Raw genomic sequence first — 24574 nt, 5'->3', positions numbered from 1 at the left:
AAGATAAAGCTTACAGTGGTTGTGTTATTTTGTCTCTTGACGATTAACCCTTTTGTCAAGTAGTCTTAGGCAGTCATTTCTGTCTTAATGTTATTAAGGCAAAATGGAAATTGATACCACTTTATCAAAGCTAAATGGAAAATGATATTTTTAAAGCAATAGTCTATAACTACAGAGTATCCGAATCTTGCTATTGTTGCTTCAATTGTCAAGGTTTCGAAACCAGCCTAAGCCTTTCTTTATTGGTACGGTGAGAGAGTGAACTTTCTCTTCATGGAAATATGAAGTCTTGGTTTATTTGTTTTAAACAGGGAACAGAGTTCAGAGGCAGCAGAAACTGGAGTTAGTGAAAATGAAGAGAACCCTGTGAGGATTATTTCAGTCACACCTGTAAAGAATATTGACCCAGTAAAGAATAAGGTAAATTTTAAAATTTAACAAGTGGATTTTTTCCATGGAGATTATTACAGTTTTTCCGTAGGGATGAGAAATCTACAGCCAACACTTCAATGCACATGCTACATTTTAAACTTGTGTGTATTACCACACACCTTCTCCCCGCCCCCCGCACCCCGGCTATACTTTTCCAAAAATGATTCTGCTTACCTCCACCCACTTTATAAGAATTTATGTGGTCTGGCTGGGCACAGTGGCTTACACCTGTAATCATCTCTACTAAAAATAAAAAAATTACTGGGGCGTGGTGGTTGGCACCAAAATCCCAGCTACTCAGGAGGCTGAGGCAGGAAAATCGCTTGAGCCCAGGAGGCGGAGGTTGCAGTGAGCTGAGATAACACCATTGCACTCCAGCCTGGGTGACAGAGGCAGACTCTGCCTCCAAAAAAAAAAAAAAAAATTTGTGTGGTCACCTACCCGTAATGGTATCCTTTTCCTATACTACCCATTTCAACTCTTTTAAAGAATAGGAATTGAGGCCTGGTGCGTTGGCTCATGCCTGTAATCCCAGCACTTTGGGAGGTTGAAGCGGGTGGATCATGAGGTCAGTAGTTTGAGACCAGCCTGGCCAACATGGCGAAACCCCGTCTCTATAAAAGTACAAAAATTAACCGGACGTGGTGGCAGGCGCCTGTAATCTCAGCTACTCAGGAGGCTGAGGCAGGAGAATTGCTTGAACCCAGGAGGCGGAGGTTGCAGTGAGCCAAGATCGTGCCATTGCACTGCAGCCTGAACGACAGAGTGAGACTCTGTCTCAAAAAAGGAATTGAGAGTTTTTGAAATATTTCAAAAGTTTGTTGATTCCCATGAGAGATCAGCCCTTTGCTTTGTTTCTACTGTGTTTTTAAAAGTTCGTCTTGGCTGGGTGCAGTAACTTACACCTGTAATCGTGCACTTTGGGAGGCAAAGATGGGTGGATCACTTGTGGTCAGGAGTTCGAGACCAGCCTGCCAACATGGTGAAACCCCGTCTCTACTAAAAATACAAAATATTAGCCAGGCATGGTGGCGCACACCTGTAATCCCAGCTACTCAAGAGGTCGAGACAGGAGAATCACTTGAACCCTCGAGGTGAAGGTTGCAGTGAGCCAACATCATGCCATTGCATTCCAGCCTGGGCGACAAGAGTGAGACTTGGTGGATCACCTGAAGTGAAACCCTGTCTCTGCTAACAAAGTGCAAAAATTACTTGCCTGGAGTCCCAGCTATGCGGGAGCCGACCCGGCGCAGTGGCTCACACCTGTAATTCCAACACGTTGGGAGGCCGAGGCAGGCAAATCGCCTGAGGTCAGGAGTTCCAGACCAGCCTGGCCAACATGGTGAAAACTCGTCTCTACTAAAAATACAAAAATTAGCTGGGCGTGGTGGTGTGCACCTGTAATCCCAGCTGCTTGGGAGGCTGAGGCAGGAGAACTGCTTGAACCTAGGAGGTGTGGAGGTTGCAGTGAGCCAAGATCACGCCACTGTGCTACAGGCTGGTCTTGAACACGTGACCTCAGGTGATCCACCCTCCTCAGCCTCCCAAAGTGCTGAGATTACAGGCGTGAGCCGTGCTTGACGACTTTGTTGATCTTTAAACGGTACCGCCCAATTTTGTTTTGTTTTGTTTTGAAACAGGATCTCACCATGCCCAACCCAATTTCTTAATTTTTTGGCAGGAGAGGAGTGGTTCATAATCGATAGGAGCATCACACATATCGGACTTTTGCCTCTTGGCTCTGCCACTCACTGGCTATGTGTTGACTTGAGCAGGTCGCTTGACTTCTCTGGTCTTCTTTCAGTTGTTTTTTTTTTTTGGTTCTGTTTTGTTTTCTTTTCTTTTGTTTTTTGAGACGGAGTCTCTGTCGCCTGGGCTGGAGTGCAGTGGCACAATCTCAGTTCACTGCAACCTCTGCCTCCTGGGTTCAAGCGATTCTCCTGCCTCAGCCTCCTGAGTAGCTGGGATTACAGGCACGCACCACCATGCCCAGCTAATTTTTGTATTTTTAGTAGAGACGGGGTTTCACCATGTTGGCCAGGCTGGTCTTGAACTCCTGACCTCGTGATTCGTCCACCTTGGCCTCCCAAAGTGCTGGAATTACAGGCATGAGCCACCGCATCTGGCTCAACTATTAAATGAAATTGGTAATTTATCTCAGTAAGAATGGCTTGAAGATATTATTATTTCCTCCCCCACCCCCCCCCGAATCATATTCTTGAAGTGCTTATCTTTTTATTGCTCACCATATACTTATTGTAGTCATCAAATATTTTAGATATTACCCTTGGGTACATTAAATATACTAGGATTATGCAGTTACACCACAGTAGCTTAACTTTTCCTATCCAAACTCTCATTTTCTGAACTCAGCTACATGAGGATACTTTTTGAGATGGAGTCTTTCTCTGTTGCCCAGGCTAAAGTGCAGTGGCGCGATCTCGGCTTACTGCAACCTCCGCCTCCTGGGTTCAAACCATTCTCCTGCCTCAGCCTCCCGAGTAGCTGGATTATAGGCACCTGCCACCGTGCCTAGCTGATTTTTGTATTTTTAGTAGAGATGTGGTTTCACCATCTTGACCAGGCTGGTCTTGAACTCCTGACCTCGTGATCCACCCACCTCGGCCTCCCAAAGTGCTGGGATTACAGCCGTGAGCCACCATGCCCGCCCGACGTTACATTTTTAGATCAATCTCTTGCTATCTAAACTCTTTCTGCTTGGTGTTTGAAACACAGCATGTCAGTGGATTCAGGTAACAAGTTACCTCTTATTATCAAAACTCTTAGAATCCAGATACCAATAGATTAGAATATTGTGGGATCCTTGTGTAAAATTAAGCAGTCTTGACTTAAACAAACTTACATAGAAAAATGCATATTACCATAGACATTGAGTTACATTGAGAGTTAGATTTTATTTTTCAAGTACTATTTGTGCTTTATATTTTTATTATTGCAATTTTTTTCCCCCCAAGACAGAGTTTTGCTCTTGTTGCCCAGGCTGGAGTGCAATGGTGCAATCTCGGCTATTCTCCTGCCTTAGCCTCCTAAGTAGCTGGGATTACAGGCATGGGCCACCATGCCTGGCTAATTTTGTATTTTTAGTAGAGACAGGGTTTCTCCATGTTGGTCAGGCTGGTCTTGAACTCCCAACCTCAGGTGATCCGCCCGTCTTGGCCTCCCAAAGTAGTGAGATTACAGGCGTGAGCCACCGTGCCGGGCTTGCAATTACTATTTTGAGATAAGATCTCCCTCTGTCACCCAGGCTGGAGTCCAGTGGCATAATCTCTGCTTACTGTAGCCTCAACCTCCCAGGCTTAAGCAATCCTCCCACCTCAGCCTCCCAAGTAGCTGGGACTACAGGCACAAGCCACCATGCCCGGCTAATTTTTTGAATTATTTGTAGATATGGGATCTCACTGTGTTGCCGGGGATTGTTTGGAACTCCTGGGCTCAAGCGATCCTCCCGCTTTAGCCTCCTGAAGTGCTGCGATTACAGGCGTGAGCCACTGTTCCCAGCCTTTGCTTTTTAATGAGCATTTATTGAGCACATTATATATGCTATACACCATGGTAGGTACCAGGCACAGTCACTCTCCTCAAGGAGCTTACTTTCCTAATGTGATGTAAGCAGTTAACTGGAAGCCCTCAAATCCAGACTCCTTTAAAATACTTTCAAAACACTCTTTTCTAATAGAGATCATTAATATTTAAGGAATTTGTGTTTATAGAATTGTTTTGTGCTTTTTTAGGAAATTAATTCTGATCAGGCTACCCAGGGCAACATCAGCAGTGACCGAGGAAAGAAAAGAACAGTAACAGCAGCTGGTGCAGAGAATATCCAACAAAAAACAGATGAGAAAGTAGATGAATCGGGACCTCCCGCCCCTTCCAAACCCAGGAGAGGACGTCGACCCAAGTCTGAATCTCAGGGCAATGCTACCAAAAATGATGATCTAAATAAACCTATTAACAAGGGAAGGAAGAGAGCTGCAGTGGGTCAGGAGAGCCCTGGGGGTTTGGAAGCAGGTAATGCCAAAGCACCCAAACTGCAAGATTTAGCCAAAAAGGCAGCACCAGCAGAAAGACAAATTGACTTACAAAGGTAATGTACGCCATTCTTCCTCAAGTGGGAATTTAGACATTTTGTTTTATTCGTAGTATATTCTTAGTGCCAGTCACCCCAAACACCTAAGCATTTGAGAGAGAAACCTGCATCTGGTTTTCCTGGGTCCGTTTATAATAGCATCTGTTATTATCTCATAACTTCCAGTTTTAAGGCACAAATTTGAAGAAAAATCTTTTTTCTTTGTGTAATTTTTATTTAGGATATGGTATTTTGATATTTCTATTTTTATTAACAAGACAAATATTTCTTTTGCTTAGTGCCTTTCAAGTGGTTGCAGAGGTTTACATAAAATAAGGGCTGCCTTTTGGATACAAGGTCCCAGAAATGGAGAAAACAGTCACAAAATGTCAATAGGTAATAGGTCCCACTCTTTAATTCTTCGTGTTATAGTTAATTCTAACACAGGTCAACAACTTACATCTTCCCCACCCTGCCCAGAAAAACAACTTACCAAACTGTTCATCTTTGATCATTCTTGTGCTGAGATTTCAGACTTTTCCTGTTGGAAATCTAGAAGGTGGCTCCTTTCACCTTGGCCTTAGAACTTAACTCATCCTCCTTTTTTCCTTACATACCTAACTCATTTACCCCTGAATTAGACTGTAGGCATTTGAGTTTCTTCTAGGGAAGAGTCCCAGATTTGATCAGCTCAGGATACCCCCACTATCCTGCTTCAGTATTTTTATAAAACTCAATGTCAGGCCGTGCTCAGTGGCTCATGCCTGTAATCCCAACACTTTGGGAGGCCTAGGTGGGTGGATCACCTGAGGTCAGGAGTTCAAGACCAGCCTGACCAACATGGTGAAACCCCATCTCTACTAAAAAAAAAAAAAAAGGAAATGCAAAAAGTTAGCCAGGTGTGGTGGTGCATGCCTGTAATCCCAGCTACTCAGGAGGCTGAGGCAGGAGAATGACTTGAACCCAGGAGGCAGAGGTTGCAGTGAGCCAAGATTGCGACACTGCACTCCAGTCTGGACGACAGAGTGAGACTCCATCTCAAAAATAAAAATATAAATAAAATACAGAATTAGTCGGGCATGATGTTGTGTGCCTGTACTCAGGGAGCTGAGGTGGGAGGATTGCTTGAGCCTGGGGCTGAGGTTAGCGGGAATAGGCTTTAGTGTTTAATGGGGATGGAGTTTCAGTCGGGGAACGTGAAAAAGTTCTAGAGATGGATGGTGGTAATGGTTGTACACAATATAAATAATTGGCCACTTCAGAAAGGTCATGGAAAACTGGAGTTAAGAGATAAAAATAGAAACTTTCTCAACATAAGCTCCATCAACTTCAAGACACTTTTTGTAAGCAATGATAGAAGCCATTTAGTCCATCCCCAAAGAACTGAGGGTCCTGTGAGTTTAACCATTTCAAACAGTCTTTTTTTCATTAGTGACCAAAGAAAAATTGGCACTCTTTAAAAATTTTTTTAAGATTAAGAAGCAAAAAGAAGTCAGAAGAAGCCAAATCAGTACTATAAGCTGGATGCCTAATGATTTCCCATGGGAACTCTTGCAGAATTGCCCTTGTCTGATGAGAGGAATGAGCGAGAAGAACATTGTCATGGTGGAGGAGGACTCTCTGGTGAAGCTTTCCCAGGCATTTTTCTGCTAAAGCTTTGACTTTGTCCAAACACTCATAATAAGCAGATATTATTATTTGTTGGCTTTCCAGAAACTCAACAAGCAAAATGCCTTGAGCATCCCAAAAAACTGTTGCCATGACCTTTACTCTTGACCAGTCTGCTTTTCCTTTCACTGGACCACTTGGCCACTTTGACCTCTTAGTACTCTTTTTTTTTTTTTTTTTGAGACAATATCTGGCTCTCTTGCCCAGGCTAGAGTGCAATGACGCGGTCTTGCCTCACTGCAGCCTCAACCTCCCTGGTAGCTGGGACTACAGGCACGCGCCACTGTGCCCAGCTAAATTGCTTTGATTGTGCTTTGTCTTCGGGATTGTACTGGTAAAGCCATGTTTCAGTTCCTATTGCAGTTCTTCGAATAAGTGCTTCAGGATCTTGATCCTACTTGTCTAGACTTTCTATCCAAAGCTCTGCTCTTGTCTACAGCTGATCTGGGTGCAAAGGGTTTTAACAGCCATTGAGTGGAAAGCTTGCTCAACTTTAATTTTTCAGTCAGAATTTTGTAAGCTGAACCAGTTGAAATGACCACAGTGTTGGCTATTGTTTCTGCTCTTGTCAGTCCTCTTGAATCGGCAGAAACAAGATGAATTTTTTTCCCCGTAAATTGATGTGGAGGGCATGATGTTCAACATCATCTCAACCCTTCCTGAAACAGTTTATCCAGCTGGGCATCATGGTTCATGCCTATAATCCTACCACTTTGGGAGGCTGAGGCTGGCAGATGACTGGAGCCTAGGAGTTTAAGACCAGCCTGGGCGATATGGCAAAACCCCATATCTACAAAAAAAATAGAAAAATTAGCCAGGTGTCTGGTATGTGCCCATAGTCTTGGCTACTTCAGAGGCTGAGGTGAGGGGATCACCTGAGCCTGGGAGGTCGAGGCTACAGTGAGTCATGATCATGCCACTCCTCACTGCACCCTAGCCTGGGTGACCGAGGAGACCCTGTCACACACACACAAAATACCAATTTTAAGCTACTGATTTCTTTGGGGCATTGTCTCATAAACTTTTCCTAAAGCATCAGTGATTTCGCCATTCTTCCACCCAAGCTTCACCAGACATTTGATGCTTTTCTTGCTTCAATTTTAGCAGAATCCTATTGCTCTGATAGGGACTCTCTTCAAACTTTTTTCTTTTTTCTTTTCTTTTTTTTTTTTTTTGAGATGGAGTTTCACTCTTGTGGCCCAGGCTGGAGTGCAACGACACGATCTCAGCTCACTGCAACCTCTGCCTCCTAGGTTCAAGCGATTCTCCTGCCTCAGCCTCCCTAGTATCTGGGATTACAGGCGCCCGCCACCACACCCAGCTAATTTTATTTATTTATTTATTTATTTATTATTTTTTTCTTTTTTTTAGTAGAGATGGGGTTTCACTATGTTGGCCAGACTGGTCTTGAACTCCTGACCTCAGGTGATCCACCCACCTTGGCCTCCCAAAGTGCTGGGATTACAGGCGTGAGCCACCACGCCCAGCCTCTTCAAACTTTTTTGAGAGACCAGTCTCACTCTGTCACTCAGGCTGGAGTGCAGTGGCACCATCATGGCTCACTTTGTTCTATGAGAGCACTGAGGCTCAAGCAATCCTCTTGCCTCAGCTTCCCAAGTAGCTGGGACCATAGGTGTGCACCACCATGGCTGGCTAATTTCTTTTTAAATTTTTTGGGTCTTGCTGTATTGCCCAGGCTGGTCTCAAACTCCTGGAATCAAGCAGTCTTCCTGCCCCCAAGCAATCTTCCTGCCCCAGCCCTCAAACTTTTCAAATATTTTCAGTGCCTCAAACTAGATCCTGATCAGACATAACAAGTTAGTATGAGTTTATTTTGGTGCAAAAAAAAAATTTTGAGCCGGGCACGGTGGCTCATGCCTGTAATCTCAGCACTTTGGGAGGCGGGTGGATCACGAGGTCAGGAGATCGAGACCATCCTGGCTAACACGGTGAAATCCCGTCTCTACTAAATATACAAAAAATTAGCCAGGCGTGGTGGCAGGCACCTGTACTCCCAGCTACTCGGGAGGCTGAGGCAGGAGAATGGCATGAACCCAGGGGGCGGAGCTTGCAGTGAGCAGAGATCACACCACTGCACTCCAGCCTGGGCGACAGAGTGAGACTCCAACTCAAAAAAAAAAAAAAATTGAAATCCATGCATAATTATTTCATAACATTCATTTTCCACAAACTTTTTGAAGACCCCTTATATTCTTGTTTTTGGGTTTTTGTTTTGTTTTGTTTTTGAAATGGAGTCTTGCTCTGTCACCCAGGCTGGAGTACAATGGTGAGATCTCGGCTCACTGCACCCTCTGCCTCCCGGGTTCATTCAAGGGATTCTTGTGCCTCATCCTCCGGAGTAGCTGGGACTGCAGATGTGCGCCACCACACCTGGCTAATTTTTGTATTTGTAGTAGAGACGGGTTTCACCGTGTTGGGCAGCCAGACCCCTAATATTCTTTTTTTTTTTTTTTTTTGAGACGGAGTTTTGCTCTTGTTGCCTAGGCTGGAGTGCAATGGTGTGATCTCGGCTCACCTCAACCTCCGCCTTCCAGTTCAAGCAATTCTCCTGCCTCAGCCTCCCTAGTAGCTGGGATTACAGGCATGCGCCACCAAGCCTGGCTAATTTTGTATTTTTAGTAGAGACAGGGTTTCTCCACGTTGGTCAGGCTGGTCTTGAACTCCCGACCTCAGGTGATCCGCCCACCTTGGCCTCCCAAAGTGCTGGGATTGCAGGCGTGAGCCATCGCACCCATCCCTTTATATTCTTAATGCCATTAAACTTTATACTTAAAAATGGTTAAAATGATAAATTGTATTTGATATATATTTTATCATAATTTTAAATTTTGCTGCATTAAAAAACAGCTAATGGTAATATAGTGCTTATTATAAGTCAAGCTCAATAATAAGCTCTTTATTTGTTAACCCATTGAATCCTTAAAACAACTCTATGGCCGGGCACGGTGGCTCACGCCTGTAATCCCAGCACTTTAGGATGCCAAGGTGGGCAGATCACGAGGTCAGGAGTTCAAGACCAGCCTGGCCAATATGGTGAAACGCCATCTATAATAAAAATACAAAATTTAGCCGGGCATGGTGGTGCACGCGCCTCTAGTCCCAGCTACTCAGTAGGCTGAGGCAGAATTGCCAGGAGGCAATTGAACTTGGGAGGCGGAGGTTGCAGTGAACCAAGATCACACCATGCACTCCAGCCTGGATGACAGAACAAGACTCCATCTCAAAAAACAAAAACAACTCTATGTGGCTAAGTACTGCATTCTCCCCAGTACTATCATTTCCTCCCAAAAGTGGAGGAAACCCAGGTATAAAGGGCTATATAGCTTTTGATCCCTTACATAAATGGGATTATAGGCGTGAGCCGTTGCGCCCGGCAGAACTGTAAGTAAAAGCACTAGTTTATTTGAAATAATCACGGGTTAAATTAGACCAATTCTACTCATCTTTTTCACCTCTTTTGGTAGTACATGCAAACAAAATCCTTGCATTTTAGGATTAGAGAGGAAAACCGAGAGATAGATCAGATGTTTTTGAAAGTGGCATACTTTAATTGAATCTAACACCCAATGCCAAGAACAAGACTGGGGTGAAAATTAGTTCAAATGGGCTGGGCATGGTGGCTCACGCCTTTAATCCCAGCACTTTGGGAAGCCTAGGTGGGCAGATCACTTGAGGTCAGGAGTTTGAGACCAGCCTGGCCAACATGGTGAAACCCTATCTCTACTAAAAATACAAAATTAGCTGGGCGTGGTGGCACACACCTGTAATCTCAGCTACTCAGGAGGCTGAGGCAGGAGAATTGCTTAAACCTGGGAGGTGGAGGTTGCAGTGAGCCAAGATCACGCCAGTGCACTCCATCCTGGGCAACAGAGTGATACTCTGTCTCAAAAAAATGAAAATTAACAAAAATTAGTTCAAATGTTATTTGGTACTATAGCAAGACCCTGTCTCTACAAAAAATTTAAAAAGAAATTAGCCCAACATGGTGGTATTCACCTGTGGTCCCAGCTACTTGGGATGCTGTGGCAGGAGGATTGCTTGAGCCTCAGTGTTCATAGCTCCAGTGGGCCATGATGGTGCCACTGTACTCCAGCCTGAGTGATAGGTGCCTGGCATCTGTATTAGTAGTGACAGTAGGAAGTGTTTTATGAGCAGATATATGACCTGCCAACATCCATTATTAAGCAAGTACCACACTATATGAGCATAAAGAAATGAAGACCTGAACGGACCTTGCTCAGGTCACTTGGCTAGTGCTACACAGGGCATGGCTTAAGATCCCAGCATATCACTTATTGTCTGTCTGCCTCATGATACTGCTCATGGCGGTAGCTTGGAAATTTCTTTTTTTTTTTTTTTGAGTTGGAGTCTCAGTCTGTCGCCCAGGCTGGAGTACAGTGGCTCGATCTCAGCTCTTTGCAAGCTCCACCTCCTGGGCTCACGCCATTCTCCTGCCTCAGCCTTCTGAGTAGCTGGGACCACAGGCACCCACCACCACGCCCGGCTAATTTTTTGTATTTTTAGTGGAGACAGGGTTTCACCGTGTTAGCCAGGATGGTCTTGATCTCCTGACCTTGTGATCCACCCGCCTTGGCCTCCCAAAGTGCCAGGATTATAGGCGTGAGCCACCGCGCCTGGCCGGAAATTTTTTTTTTTTTTTTTTGGAGATGAAGTCTCACTCTGTCACCCAGGCTGGAGTGTAGTGGCACAGTCTTGGCTCACTGCGACCTCCACCTCCTGGATTAAAGCAATTTTTCTGCTTCAGCCTCCCGAGTAGCTAGAACTACAGGTGTGTGCCACCACACCAGCTAATTTTTGTGTTTTTGTAGAGATGAGGTTTCACCATATTGGTCAGGCTGGTCCTGATCTCCTGACCTCGTGATCCACCCACCTCGGCCTCCCAAAGTGCTGGGATTACAGGTGTGAGCCACCATGCCCGGCCTCAGCTGATGTTTTGACTGCCCTTCAGTTGAATGGTCAAAATCCTGAAAGTGCCAACTATTTTTATTTCATGTGGAACTGCAGCTTCCACCTTGCTACAAGATTCTAAACATAGCTCTCATTAACTGCTAGTATTCCCTGTGAGTGATTTGACATTCCACCTGCATTTTCCTGAGACCTGGTGAGGATCATCCTGTTAAGGTTTTATATCATTACAGTTTCAACCAACTAACTGGTAAGAGAAGACATAGAGGTGTCAAACCTGAGAGCAATCAAACACACTGCTGAGCTACAGGGTGATAGAATCAGCTCTCCTTAGGGGCCTTGCATTGTGGAGTCTGATCGGGATTGCTGCACTAAGTTCAGCCCTGGGTTTTATTTGATAAAGAAGGCCTGGCACCCTTGTGCTTCTCTGTGGCCCTGCATTCTAACTCCAGGTGCCCAATTTATCAGTCTTTTATTTTTCCTTGCATGATTCTCCACACCTTTCACTTGCTTTATTTTTCACTTCCTAGATGATCATTTCCGGCTCTGTTCACAACTCTGCAGTAATATCTCAAAAGAGCTTACCTCTTAACCTCACCCCAGTCATCTATAGGTGCTCTTTTGTCGATCTGAGTACAGAATCCCACCCCAGAGTGGTACTTTACACTTGCACCACCTCCAGAAAGCTTGTGCAGTTGTATTACTTGGTATTTACTATCATATTTTATTATCATTAATTAGTGAAAACCATTTTTGAGGCCCTAGTATATGCCAACTACAGTTTACACTTTAGGTTTGTTAACTTCATTTCATCTTCAGCTCTTTTAGGTAGATTTCTGATGTGTGAAGCTTCTAGAGCCATTTTAATACCATAGCCATAACTTCTAATATGTGGCAAGTGCTAACCCTTGCAGAATTCCTCTTACTAGGTTTTTACTCAAAACATTAGGTCAGTAATGATTATTTTTAGCTTGATTCCTACCTATAGGGTTTATTTACTGGTTCAAGGATACTTTATTCCACCAAAACAGAGAGAGGATATGCAAAATTCTACTGGCTTCAGTTTTAGCTGGGAGTTGATGCTAAAGGTTTTAACTTGTAAAGTTAACGTTAGAATTTTTAGATCGGATTTTTGTGGTAAATGTATTCCCTCAGCTATTTGCATGTATGTGGGTTTCAGTAAGTATTCCTGTTTATGTTTTGGGCTGCATTTAGACTTGTTATTCCTTTTGCAAAAATTCCTTGATTTCACCCAATAAAACCAGTAAAAATCAGCCATTTGCAGTGTGGTCAGGAAACAGTCAACAGTATTAGCTGGACATTAGCGTTGGGTCTCTGAGTTTCGGATGAAGGAATGATCATTTCAGTAGTTTAGTTCACTTGTTTTTGCTCTTTGTGTTAAGGCTATCATTCAAAGGGCAAACAGTTCCCAGTGTTGTGAATTGAAAATATGTTCTGAATAGATTTGCTGATTCTTGAGTATGTTTTGCTTACACTTAAGGCCAAATTCTTCCTTGAAGATGAGCTTGTCAATAAACATCAATGGAAAAATAACCCCAAATTTGTGACTTCTGGGGAATTTGAATTTAAAGAGAATATCTGTAGGATAACAGACTGTGGGTTTCTAGTCGTTGGATTAACATGTTTTGTTTAGCATGCTTAGTGTGGGAGTGTTCAAGGATCTTAGAATTTGTTTTTCTTAAAGCAAAGAATTGACTGAGTTTTTGTGCTCATTTGTATAATGAGAAGGTTTCCTCCCATCATGTGGGTTCGTATCTCAAAATTAACCCCTAAGTATATATCCTCAAGTGTGTATCCTCATGTGTTAAACAGCTATATATTAGTTCAATATGAATTTTTTTTAGTAACAAGTGAATTTTTCTCAAAATAACATGAAATTTTTCAGAAGCCAAGTGCTTGCAGTGATGGCAGTTCATCTTGGTACATAGAATCAAGTCCAGGAGCTCTTCCAGTGACCTGGGTCTTTCAGAAGTCTGTGAGAGCAGCCCAAGAAATACAGAGGACTCAGGGCTAGGAAAGGGAAGCTTCCTGAAGGTGTAGCAGGCAGCTTGTAAATAATTCTTTGGCCGGGTCTAGTGGTTCATGCCTGTAATCTCAGCACTTTGGGAGGCCAAAGCAGGCTGATCACTAGGTCAGGAGTTCAAGACCAGCCTGGCCAACATAGTGAAACCCCATCTCTACTAAAAATACAAAAATTAGCTGCGCGTGGGGGCGCAACCTATAGTCCCAGCTACTCAAGAGGCCGAGGCAGGAGAATCGCTTGAACCTGGGAGGTAGAGGTTGTGGTGAGCCGAGATCATGCCAAGCACTCCAGCCTGGGCAACAGAGCAAGACTCTGCCTCAAAAAAAAAAAAAAAAAATTCTTTAATAGCATATTGTTAAAATTGCTTCAAATAGTAATAACAAATTAATAGTCTCTGTATGAATTGTAATAATCACTTAGCTCTTTTAGCATTGTTACCTTTATAAAATATGTATGTAGTAAAGGAGTTTGGGAATATATCTTTCTTTCTCTTTTAGGTGTAAAATTGTTGAAAAGGAGACAGTCTTACTACTGATCAGGCTGATTAAAAATGTAGAATGGGCCGGGCGTGGTGGTTCATGCCTGTAATCCCAGCACTTTGGGAGGCCGAGGCAGGCAGATCACGAGGTCTAGAGTTCAAGACCATCCTGACCAACATGGTGAAACACCGTCTCTACTAAAAATACAAAAAATGAGCTGGGCATGGTGGCACGCACCTGTAGTCCCAGCTACTCAGGAGGCTGAGACAGGAGTATTGCTTGAACCCGGGAGGTGGAGCTTGCAGTGAGCCCAGATCACACCACTGCACTCCAGCCTGGCAACAGAGCGAGACTCCATCTCAAATAAATAAATAAATAAATAAACAAACAAATAAATTAAAATGTGGAATGAATTAGGCAAGTTAGGCTGCTAATGCCTTGCCACTGAATTGAACAGCCACAGACAAACCAGAATGCACTTCTCAGGGCAAAAGAACAAATATTGATGAAGTCAAACCCAACATGCTCATTCCTTTTCCCTAATCTCATCTATTACATGAGTTCCTCCTTCTCCCAAAGAGGAGTAGGTGAGAGGAGGTGAGAAAGAGGCCATGTCCCACTCTCCTGTGCTTCCAGGGATCAGAATTTCCCTCCCTATTAGGGAAATGCGTTTAAAAAAAAAAAAAAAAACACGCCAGTTTGGTTGGGATGTTTTTAGTATGCTAAAACGTTTATGTTTACCCAGCTCATGAGTCAGAAGTTATTTTGCTGCTTATAAATTCATTTTGCCATAGTATGATAAATAGCTTTTAGTGTTGTAAGCAAATAGGGCATTGGATAGCAGCACTAAGTCATTGAAAACAAAAACTTCTTTATTGGTGTTTGGTTTTTATATAGTTTAGGGAAAGGCTCTTTAAACCAAGTTTCAGGTGAAAAAATGCAAAAACTTTTTAAGGATTTTAGATAACATGCCAAGCACAGTGACTCATGCCTGTAATCCCAGTAGTGAATCTGAGAAGCGCAGGCTTCCCAGATTGCTTGAGCTCAGGAGTTGAAGACCAGCCTGGGCAACATAATGAGATCCCGTCTGTACAAATAATTTAAAAATTAGCCAGCCATGGTGGTGTGCGCCTATAGTTCTAGCTATTTGGGAGGCTCAGGCTGGACGCTGAGCCTGGAGGACCACTTGAACCCAGGAGTTGGGGCTGAGTGAGCCATGATCGTGCCACTGTACTTCAGCCTGAGTGACAGAGTGAGATCCTGATGCTTAAGTTTAAAAAAAAAAAAAAGATTTTAGATAACAACTATGGAAATGAAATCATTTTCGTTTGGTTTATATCTTCTCCACATCTTTTCTAACTTTGCGTTCTATTCTTAACCCTAAGGTAAAAATGCATTTGCAAAGGGAGAAAATGAAGGCCAAACAGAAGCAGGCTCCAGCTTCTGCAAAAACTTGGATTCACAAATGTCCCTGAACAGAAAATGAAGCTCACTTCAGAACACACACTCTCTGCCTTGAAAACTAAAGAAACTATTACTTCCTTTTCACATGACCACAAGTCCTCTGATGGAAATGTACAGCAGAAACTCTTGAGAGAGAGGCTAAAAGCAACTCTGTTCTCCCCCTTCCCCTAGACTTTTCTTACGAAAAGTCAATAATTAAGCAAATTGCTTAACACTTGGTTCCAGTTCCTGCCTATCTGGAGTTTAAATGCGTAATACACCATTAATTTCCACGCTGCAGTTTTTATTTTAAAGAAAGTAATAAGATGTCTTTACACTGACACTGAAAATTCATCCATTTTAGAGCCAGGAATTCCCATGTTACACAGGAAAAAATAGAAGTCTACTGAATTAATTTTTTAACAGAAAAGAGATCAGATTAAATATTTCTTTGTTTTTCCTTTTGGAAACTTTTATGTATAATTCTTTCTGCCTGCCTACTTTTCTGCAAAAATGAGATGTACAGATTTCGGTTCCCTGCTATGAAAAGTGATGTGGTGGCAATTTTATAAATGTTGCTTTCTGATTTTTATCAGAGTGAGAAAATTAAAATTATTGATTTGCAAGTAGTAAACAGTTCATATTTTGATTTCCCCTCATTTTAGTTTAATATAATTTGCAATAAATGTACATATTGTTGTTTGTTTCATAAAGCATATCACTTTAAAATGGTTTTTACTCCTGTGATTATGTTGGAATATTTGGAATTTTAAAGGAGTAAAGACTGTCCAGCATTTGGTTTTATAATGTTTGTCACCAGATTTTTATTAATGTAAAAAAAATCAATTTTTAAAAAATAGTTGGACTTTGGCAGCTTTTAAGGAAAGTTGGAGGTGTTTTAGGATTGCTATCAATTTTCAGCATTGTGCTATTTGGAAATAAGTGTTTTGCTTTTGTCTGATGGTCTGGGCTCATTTTTATGTTTATTTTAGAAAACTGTTGCATCAATATATTATGTTTCTTGGCATTGTTCAGCATAGGTAATGTGTGCACTTTATGTGTACACATAATCATATTTAAGTTTTTTGCATAAAATAAATGCTTCTAGATGTCATGGCAGTCTTTTTAATCTTTTTATCATATGCTTTCTTGTGAATTTTTTCATGTTAAAGAGCTAAAGTCATAACATGATTACAGTCAACTCTCCATTATCTATATAAAATAGTGACTATGCCTCAGGTTTTTAATTTTGTGATAACAAAATAACGAAGGCATGTAAGACCTGATTCTGGAGGAACATGAAATTTGTGTTTTCTCATGTCCAGAGTTCTATCCTGCCCCCACTGTCCACTGTAGGGTCATCCGCAAAGCCCTAGCAGAATGTGCTCACTCCATTTCCTTACACGTTTCTAGCATGGGTCAGAGGAAACAAATTTGTGTTATAACTTCGTCTTGATAGGCTGTAGTGTACATGGGATGTAAAACAAACAAGTGTATCAAAGGTGGGTGATTCTGTTTGAGTGAAGTTTGAGAGTAAATGTCACTTACGTTTCTCATAGATAATCAAGAGTTGGCTGTGTATTGACTGAAAGATGGGTAATTATTTTAAATATGCATTTACACACATTTAGGTATCAGAAGATGCTTAGGGAACAATGGATACCAATGATAGAAAACGATACCTTTACAGGGGCAGAAAAATCCCCACTCTTCCTTATTGCCTCTTCAGAACCCTTTAGAAAGTATAAAATATTGCCTCCAACATGCTGAAAAAGAGTATCTATGCATAAGTATCAGAGAAGTCCCTCAAGCAATCAGTAGGTGTGTTCTATTTAGAGAGAGTTTAAAGTTCTCTTAGCATCAGACAACTTGATTCCTAAGGTTTCCAGTGTGTCACCAACAAAAAGTGCATTGATAGGAACCTTTGTCTCTTCCTCCCTTTGATTAATTGCCCGGCATCACAGTTTACTAGATTACCAAGTGTTACATCATATTAAACAAAATGTAGCAGAACCATCTGCATCAATATATTCCTGTTTAGATTTTTGCAGGAGAGAAGTTAAAAGGATTTGCTCCTTGTATGATGTAAGTGGCCCACCCCAATTTTGTAACATGGTGCAAGTGTCTGGCACTAAGGGAAGCAAGAGTAGGGTTGTGGAAAGACCAAGCTGATGGGGAGGGACTTGTTTACGGGAATTTTTTTAGTTTTCCTTTTCAAAGGAAAACATTAAAATCCCTTAGGAATTTGGTATTCACATCTCAGAGAACTACAACACAAAAGTGCAGACTTATATTTGAGAACTAATGTTAACCCTTTGTGTCTAGTTTGAAGCTTCTTGTATTTGTCTAAAACAACAAGCCAGAATTTTGTATCTCCTTTGATAAAAAGTGTGTATAATGTAAAGTAGTTTTGCATATTCTTGTGCTGCACATGGGCTGAATTTTTAAATTTTTTTTAAAAACTTGAAGCAGAACCTTGTAATTTGTGTAAATGACAAGTGTAAAATCCTACCATAAAATGCTAAAAATATGCACTGTTTCAAATAAAACCAAGAAATGCAGCATTATATAGTAGTGTGGAGCCCTGAATATTCATGTACCCCTGGTATGTCACAAGTTGATAAAATGTCTCTGCATATTTTCTGTTGAGATGCTGGAGTCTGAATATCCTAATTAGAAATCAAAAGCCACCTTCAAACTTCCTGAGGTAGCTTACAGTGGCTAAGGAAGAACATAGTGGATGATAAATTCTGAGGCACATTCGGAATTTCCAAACGAGGTTTGTTTTAGGGGGTGGCTTTTTTTTTGAAATGAGATCTTACCCTGTTGCCCAGGCTGGAGTGCAATGACATGATCATGGCTCACTGTAGCAATCCTCCTGCCCCAGGCTCCTAGAAAAGTGCTGGGATTTACAGGCCTGAGCCACCAGACCTGGCCAAGAAGTTATTTTTTTAACCTAAGAATTTAATAGCAGCCTTTGATTCATATTAGTCTATGCTTCATCCATTCATTGCAGGTTCTGCACTCACATATTTAGTTCCATAACAAATTCAAGAGAGCAAGCAGATTACATAAATGTATCTGGAGTAAGAGGTGACCAGAATGAGAGGTAAGAAAATCTATCATGGCTGGGCGCAGTGAGTCACACCTTTAATCCCAGCACTTTGGGAGGGTGGCCGAGGCAGGTAGGTCACTTGACCTAAAGAGTTCAAGACTGGCCTGGGCAACATGGTGAACCCTGTCTCTACCGAAAATACAAAAATCAGCCGAGTGTGGTGGTGCACACCTGTAGTCCCAGTTACTCAGGAGACTGAGGTGGGAGAATCCGTTGAGCCTGGGAGTCGTCGGTTGCAGTGAGCCAAGATCACACCACTGTACTCTAGCCTGGGCAACAGAGCAAAACTGTTTCAAAAATAAATAGGCCAGGCGTGGTGGCTCATGGCTGTAATCCCAGCACTTTGGGAGGCTGAGGCAGGTGGATCACCTGAGGTCAGGAGTTTGAGACCAGCCTGGTCAACATAGTGAAACCCCGTCTCTACTAAAGATACAAAAAATTAGCCGGGCGTAGTGGCGCACGCCTGTAGTCCCAGCTTCGCAGGAGACTGAGGCAGGAGAATCGCTTGAACCAAGGAGGCAGAGGTTGCAGTGAGCCAAGATTGTGCCACTACACTCCAGCCTGGGCAACAGAGCGAGACTCCGTCTCAAAATAAGTAAATAAAGGCCTGAAACGTACATTTTGCACCACTGCACTCCAGCCTGAGTGACAGGCTGAGACCCTGTCTCAAAAAGGAAAAGCTATCATGCCTAGTTTTGTATTTTACCCATAATGGGTTGACCTTCCACCCCCAATACTTGCACTGACAAGACTTTTTTGTCTTTGCTACTCACATAAACTGTCCTGCTCTGACAAGCAGCTTTGTAGCCTGCTTAGGTAACGGTGACAGCATTTCCTACAAGGAGTTCGCTATAAGCCAGCAAGGTAGGGAGGATGGAAATGAGAGTGCAGAATCAAGTGCCTTTCTGCTGTAAACCATACCTTCAACTTTTCATTCCCATGAGAGTAATAACCTTCATTTATTTCACTATTGTATCATATTTCAAAGTCTTAGCAGGGCAACATACAACCCATCTCTACCAAAAAATTAAAAAAATAAGACAGGCATGGTGGTGCGTGCCTGTTTTCCCAGCTTCTCAGGAGGCTGAGGTGGGACGATTGCTTGAGTCCAGGAGGCAGAGGCTGCAGTAAACTGAGATCACACCACTGCATTCCAGCCTGGGTGACCGAGACCTTGTGTCAAAGAAAAAAAGCCTAACGGGAACATATACAGGTCTCATTTCTAAGGAACCTGGGCCAGGCTGCTGATCAGTACTTCAGTTTTGGGGTGTTTCTCAAATGTTTCTTTATCAATACTGATTGCTAACTTATCTCCCCTCATTCTCTGGTTACTCCTGTTGTTCTTGAGCAAGGACCGTGTCATTCTGAATAAAACCTGTTATTTTTAGTAAATAGCACTACATCCATTCTTCCTGAAGAAGCTTGAATAGTGACATGGTTTGGCTCTTTGTCCTCACCCAAATCTCATCTCAAATTGTCATCCCCCACATGTCGAGGGAGGGACCTAGTGGGAGGTGATTGAATCTGGGGCGGTTTCCCCCATGCTGTTCTCTTGATAGTGGTTCTCATGAGATCTGATGGTTTAAAGGTGTGGCCCTTCCTTGCTCTGGCTCTCCCCTGCTGCCGTATAAGATGTGCCTTGCTTCCCTTTCCCCTTCCACCATGATTAAGTTTCCTGAGGCTTCCCCAGCCATCCGGAACTGAGTCAATTAAACCTTTCCTTTCTAAATTACCCAGTCTCAGGCAGGCTTTTGTTTTCTTTTGTTTTGTTTTGTTTTGTTTTTTTGTTTTTGAGACGGTTTTGCTCTTGTTGCCCAGGCTGGAGTGCAATGGTGCTATCTCAGCTCACTGCAACCTCCGCCTCCTGGGTTCAAGCGATTCTCCTGCCTCAGTCTCCTGAGTAGTAGTATTTTTAGTAGAGACGGGGTTTCACCATATTGGTCATTCTGGTCTCGAACTCCTGACCTCAGGTGATCCACCCGCCTCAGCCTCCCAAAGTGCTGGGATTACAGCCATGAGCCACTGCACCCAGCTTCAGGGAGTTCTTTATAGCAGCATGAGAATGGACTAATACAAAAAAAACCACTAGAAGTCAGTAAGACATGTAAGGAGCCACCGTAGTGCTGATTCTGGATCTGCAAAAGCCAACTAGAAAATAGGGAGTCGCCATTTTTCATCATTTCAGGCATTTGTAATCTGTAGAGACTAGGCACGATGCCAGGAGCCGACATTAAAAACACCAGGATTGGTGCCTTACAAGGACTAGCAACATAACACAGGCAGCTGCGACTGTTCCAGGTGATACATTTTGTGTGGACTTCAGAACCCTGATGGATGCCGTAGAAGCAGAAAATCCTCACCTTTTCTACTGAAGTGCAATTCTGAGAACTGTTATGAGCATGTAGGTGTCTAAAGAAGTGACTGGGCCAGGCGCAGTGGCTCACGCCTGCAATCCCAGCACTTTAGGAGGTCGAGGTGGGCGGATCACCTAAGGTCAGGAGTTCAACACCAGCCTGACCAACATGGAGAAACCGTCTCTACCAAAAATACAAAATTAGCCAGATGTGCTGGCACATGCCTGTAATCCCAGCTACTTGGGAGGCTGAGAGGAGAATCGCTTGAACCTGGGAGGCAGAGGTTGTGGTGAGCCAAGATCGCGCTCACCGCACTCCAGCCTGGACAACAAGAGTAAAACTCCGTTTCAAAAAAAAAAAAAAAGAAGTGACTGGCCTGAGCAAACTGCCCTACCTCAGGGCACGAGGAGCTGGGCCTGAAGCTGGAGGTGGCTCTCCAGGCTGAGGGCTGGGGAAAGACAAGAAGGCCACCACTTCAGCGATTGCCAACACTCCTTAAACTTCCCTGGGCCTTAAACTTCCCTGCTCTGGGGAAGAGCTGGTCCCAGCCCTGAAACCTCTCCATCCACTGTAGTCCTGAGGGACAGGGGACACGCCCCACTCAAAGCACAAATTCTGTGTGTCAGTAATTCCTGTGGCTCCTTTGGACAAATTTTGTGCCACCTTAGGAGCTTAGTGGACTTCAAAGCAAGGCAGCCCGCGAAGCACCCATTTTTCAGAGCCTTTTTGAAGAGCTCCACCCTGGTGGCCCCCCAACCCCTACCCCAAGAAAACCCTGGCAGTTTAGCCTTCTGGATGCATCTGGCATGTCCCCTCCAAGAGGAAGGTCAACCGCAGGGACTGAAAGGAAGCTGTCCCTTTGCAACCCACCTCAGGCCAAAAGCTGAAAAGCAAAATACTGGTTACCCCAAAACTGCCTTACTTTTAGATGTAGGCCGGACCCAGGGACTAAGGGCTCTGCATTTTTTGACCATTTGGCAGCTCGGCTGCCCATGGAAGCTTATAATTACGAGCACAGGATCTGTCTTTTTAGAAGCCATGGCTCATTAGGGATATTAAAAGTAGACTGGTTCTCATTTTCTTTTTGTTTTTTTTTTGAGACAGAGTCTGGCTCTGTCGCCCAGGCTGGAGTGCAGTGGTGCAATCTCGGCTCACTGCAAGCTCCACCTCCCGGGTTCGCGCCATTCTCCTGCCTCAGGCTCCCGACTAGCTGGGACTACAGGCGCCCGCCACCACGCCCGGCTAATTTTTGTATTTTTAGTAGAGATGGGGTTTCACCGTGTTAGCCAGGATGGTCTCGATCTCCTGACCTTGTGATCCACTCGCCTCATCCTCCCAAAGTGCTGGGATTACAGGCGTGAGCCACCGCGCCCGGCCTCATTTTCTTCTCTCTACACATACACAGCTTGGAGGTTGTCTTAATGACAAGGCATCCACACAGCATGGTAGTCGAACATTTCTCAGTCCCCACAGCTATTCAAAGGAAAACATTCACAAAGATGTTATCAACTCCGGCGAGGCACCAACTACATTTTCCTTAGTTTCCTTGCCTGTAAAATGGGGACTTTCAGATTAAGTAGGCTGGTCACAGTGGCTCATGCATGTAATCCCAGCACTTTGGTAGTCCAAGGCAGGAGGACTGCTCAAGTCCAGGAGTTCGAGACCAGCCTGGACAACATGGCGAGACTCCATCTCTTTAAAAATAATAATAATAATAAAATTATATATATATATATATATATAGCTGGGCATGGTGACAGGCGTGCACTTGTAGTTCCAGTTATTTGGGAGACTGAGGTGGGAGGATCACCTGAGCCCAGGAGCTACAGGCTACAGTGAGGCATGATCACACCACTGGGTGACAGGGAGATTGTCTAAAATATATATATATATATATATATATATATATATATATATATCAAATATTACATCATCTCCAGTCTCAGGGTAATTCCACCTTTTCATGGAAATGGTAGAGACGTGTTTGTTGTCACAAGGCCTTTTTTTTTTTTTTTTTCCCAAGACGGAGTCTTGCTCTGTTGCCCAAGTTGGAGTGCAGTAGCACCATCTCGGCTCACTGCAAGCTCCGCCTCCCAGGTTCAAGCAATTCTCCTGCCTCAGCCCGCCGAGTAACTGGGATTACAGTTGTGCGCCACCACGCCTGGCTAATTTTTGTATTTTTAGTAGAAAGGGGGTTTCAACATGTTGGCCAGGCTGATCTCGAACTCCTGACCTCATGATCCGCCTGCTTCAGCCTCCTAAAGTGCTGGGATTGCAGGCGTGAGCCACCGTGCCCAGCCTCTGAAGACCTTATTCTTCACTGATGCATGATTTCTATCTTACTGACAATTATTGTGTTTTAAGGGTCACAGTTACCTAGATTTTACAGTTCGTATAGAAGGATGAAAGGAATTACAGATATTCCAGAACAGGTAGAAACAAGAGGAAGCCATTGTGCAGACACATGGCCTGCACTGCCATTTGGCTTTGGGGAGAGCAGGATTCTGACAGCAGAGGAAGAGCAGATCAGGATTTCTGCCTGAGTTCATTTCCATTTTAATGTCCCTGCTTATGATTAATATCATACAACAATGATAATTCAGCAGAAGCCCAGAAAGGGCTGGCATTGAAACTCGATTCTCTGCCCCTTAGGAATCCTCAAATATAAGAGAAACATTTGCTGTGTAAATTCCGGCAGGAATCCTGTAAGGCAAGGGTTGAATACCTTACAGTGTCAGTCAAGTGGCAGCAACCAGGCAGGGGTGGAAATGTGCCTTTAAAATGATGCAAGACCGGGTATGGTGGCTCATGCCTGTAATCCCAGCACTTTGGGAGGCCAAGGCAGTCAGATCGCCTGAGGTCAGGAGTTCAAGACCAGCCTGGCCAACATGGCGAAACCCCGTCTCTACTAAAAATACAAAAATTAACCAGGCATGGTGGTGCATGCCTATAATCCCAGCTACTCGGGAGGCTGAGGCATGAGAATCGCCTGGACCTGGGAGACAGAGGTTGCAGTGAGCCGAGATTGTACCACTGCACTCCAGCCTGGGTGACAGTGTGAGACTGTGTCTCATAAATAAACAAATAAAATGATGCAGAGTCCAACTCAGGAGACTAAACCTGGGGCTCCTGGACAAAGGAGTTCTTAGGAGGCCCTCCCACCTACCCTGTTACTCAGGAGGGGACTTATATACAAGTTACATACCATAAAATCCACTTGCTTTAAATGTACAATTCAATGATATGTATGACATATACCGAGTTATATGAGTAGCTGGGACTACAGGCGCCCGCCACCATGCCTGGCTAATTTTTGTATTTTTCCTAGAGACAGGGTTTTGCCATGTTGGCCAGGCTGGTCTCGAACTCCAGGCCTCAAGTGATCACCCACCTTGGCCCCCCAGACTGCTGGGATTACAGGTGTAAGCTACCGCGCCCAGCCACCTTTAAAGATCTGTTTGTTTGTTCGTTTGTTTGTTTGTGAGACAGTCTCGCTCTGTCGCCCAGGCTGAAGTGCAGTGGCATGATCTTGGCTCACTGCAATCTCCGCCTCCCGGGTTCATGCCATCCTCCTGCCTCAGCCTCCCGAGTGGCTGGGACTACAGGCGCATGCCGCCACGCCCGGCTAATTTTTTGTATTTTTAGTAGAGACAAGATTTCACCGTGTTAGCCAGGATGGTCTCCATCTCTTGACCTTGTGATCTGCCCACCTCAGCCTCCCAAAGTGTTGGGATTACAGGCGTGATCCACCGCGCCCGGCCTAAAGATCTTGAAAGTTTCCTCCACGCACTCATGGCCACACTCAAGACTGCCCTTATGATAAGGCAAAGACACAAAAGACTGTGTAACCAGAAGCCCACATGTTCATGATGGATGGCTTCCTGCTCTCTGCTTGGGAAGTCTCCCTGGCGGCTGAGTTCGAGTGAGCTCTGGGAAGCGCAGGGACAGCCGGCCAGGGCGTCCTCATGATCCGCCTCCACTCGCCTGCTTGCAGCGGCTACCACT

The 24574-nt window shown here is 43.9% G+C and overlaps 1 protein-coding gene across 4 annotated transcripts in view; it reads left to right on the top strand.

Moving 5' to 3' along the window:
* PDS5A (PDS5 cohesin associated factor A) overlaps window positions 1-17667 on the top strand; it is a 153350-nt gene extending 135683 nt beyond the window's left edge. For 3 of the 4 annotated variants that reach the window (XM_063603530.1, XM_055111285.2, XM_055111286.2), the window contains exons 31-33: window positions 312-420; window positions 4185-4537; window positions 15043-17667. In XM_063603530.1, coding sequence (XP_063459600.1) covers window positions 312-420; window positions 4185-4537; window positions 15043-15046 — 466 coding nt within the window. In that variant the 3' untranslated portion in view covers window positions 15047-17667. The remainder of the gene's footprint in view (window positions 1-311; window positions 421-4184; window positions 4538-15042) is intronic. The other variant, XM_063603531.1, reaches the window with a different exon arrangement.
* The last annotated feature ends 6907 nt before the right edge of the window (window positions 17668-24574 follow it).

Source organism: Pan paniscus, chromosome 3, assembly GCF_029289425.2.
Source record: "Pan paniscus chromosome 3, NHGRI_mPanPan1-v2.0_pri, whole genome shotgun sequence".
NCBI lineage: Eukaryota > Metazoa > Chordata > Mammalia > Primates > Hominidae > Pan > Pan paniscus.
Note: the sequence above shows the minus strand (reverse complement) of the source record. Positions and strands in the feature narration are given on the sequence as shown.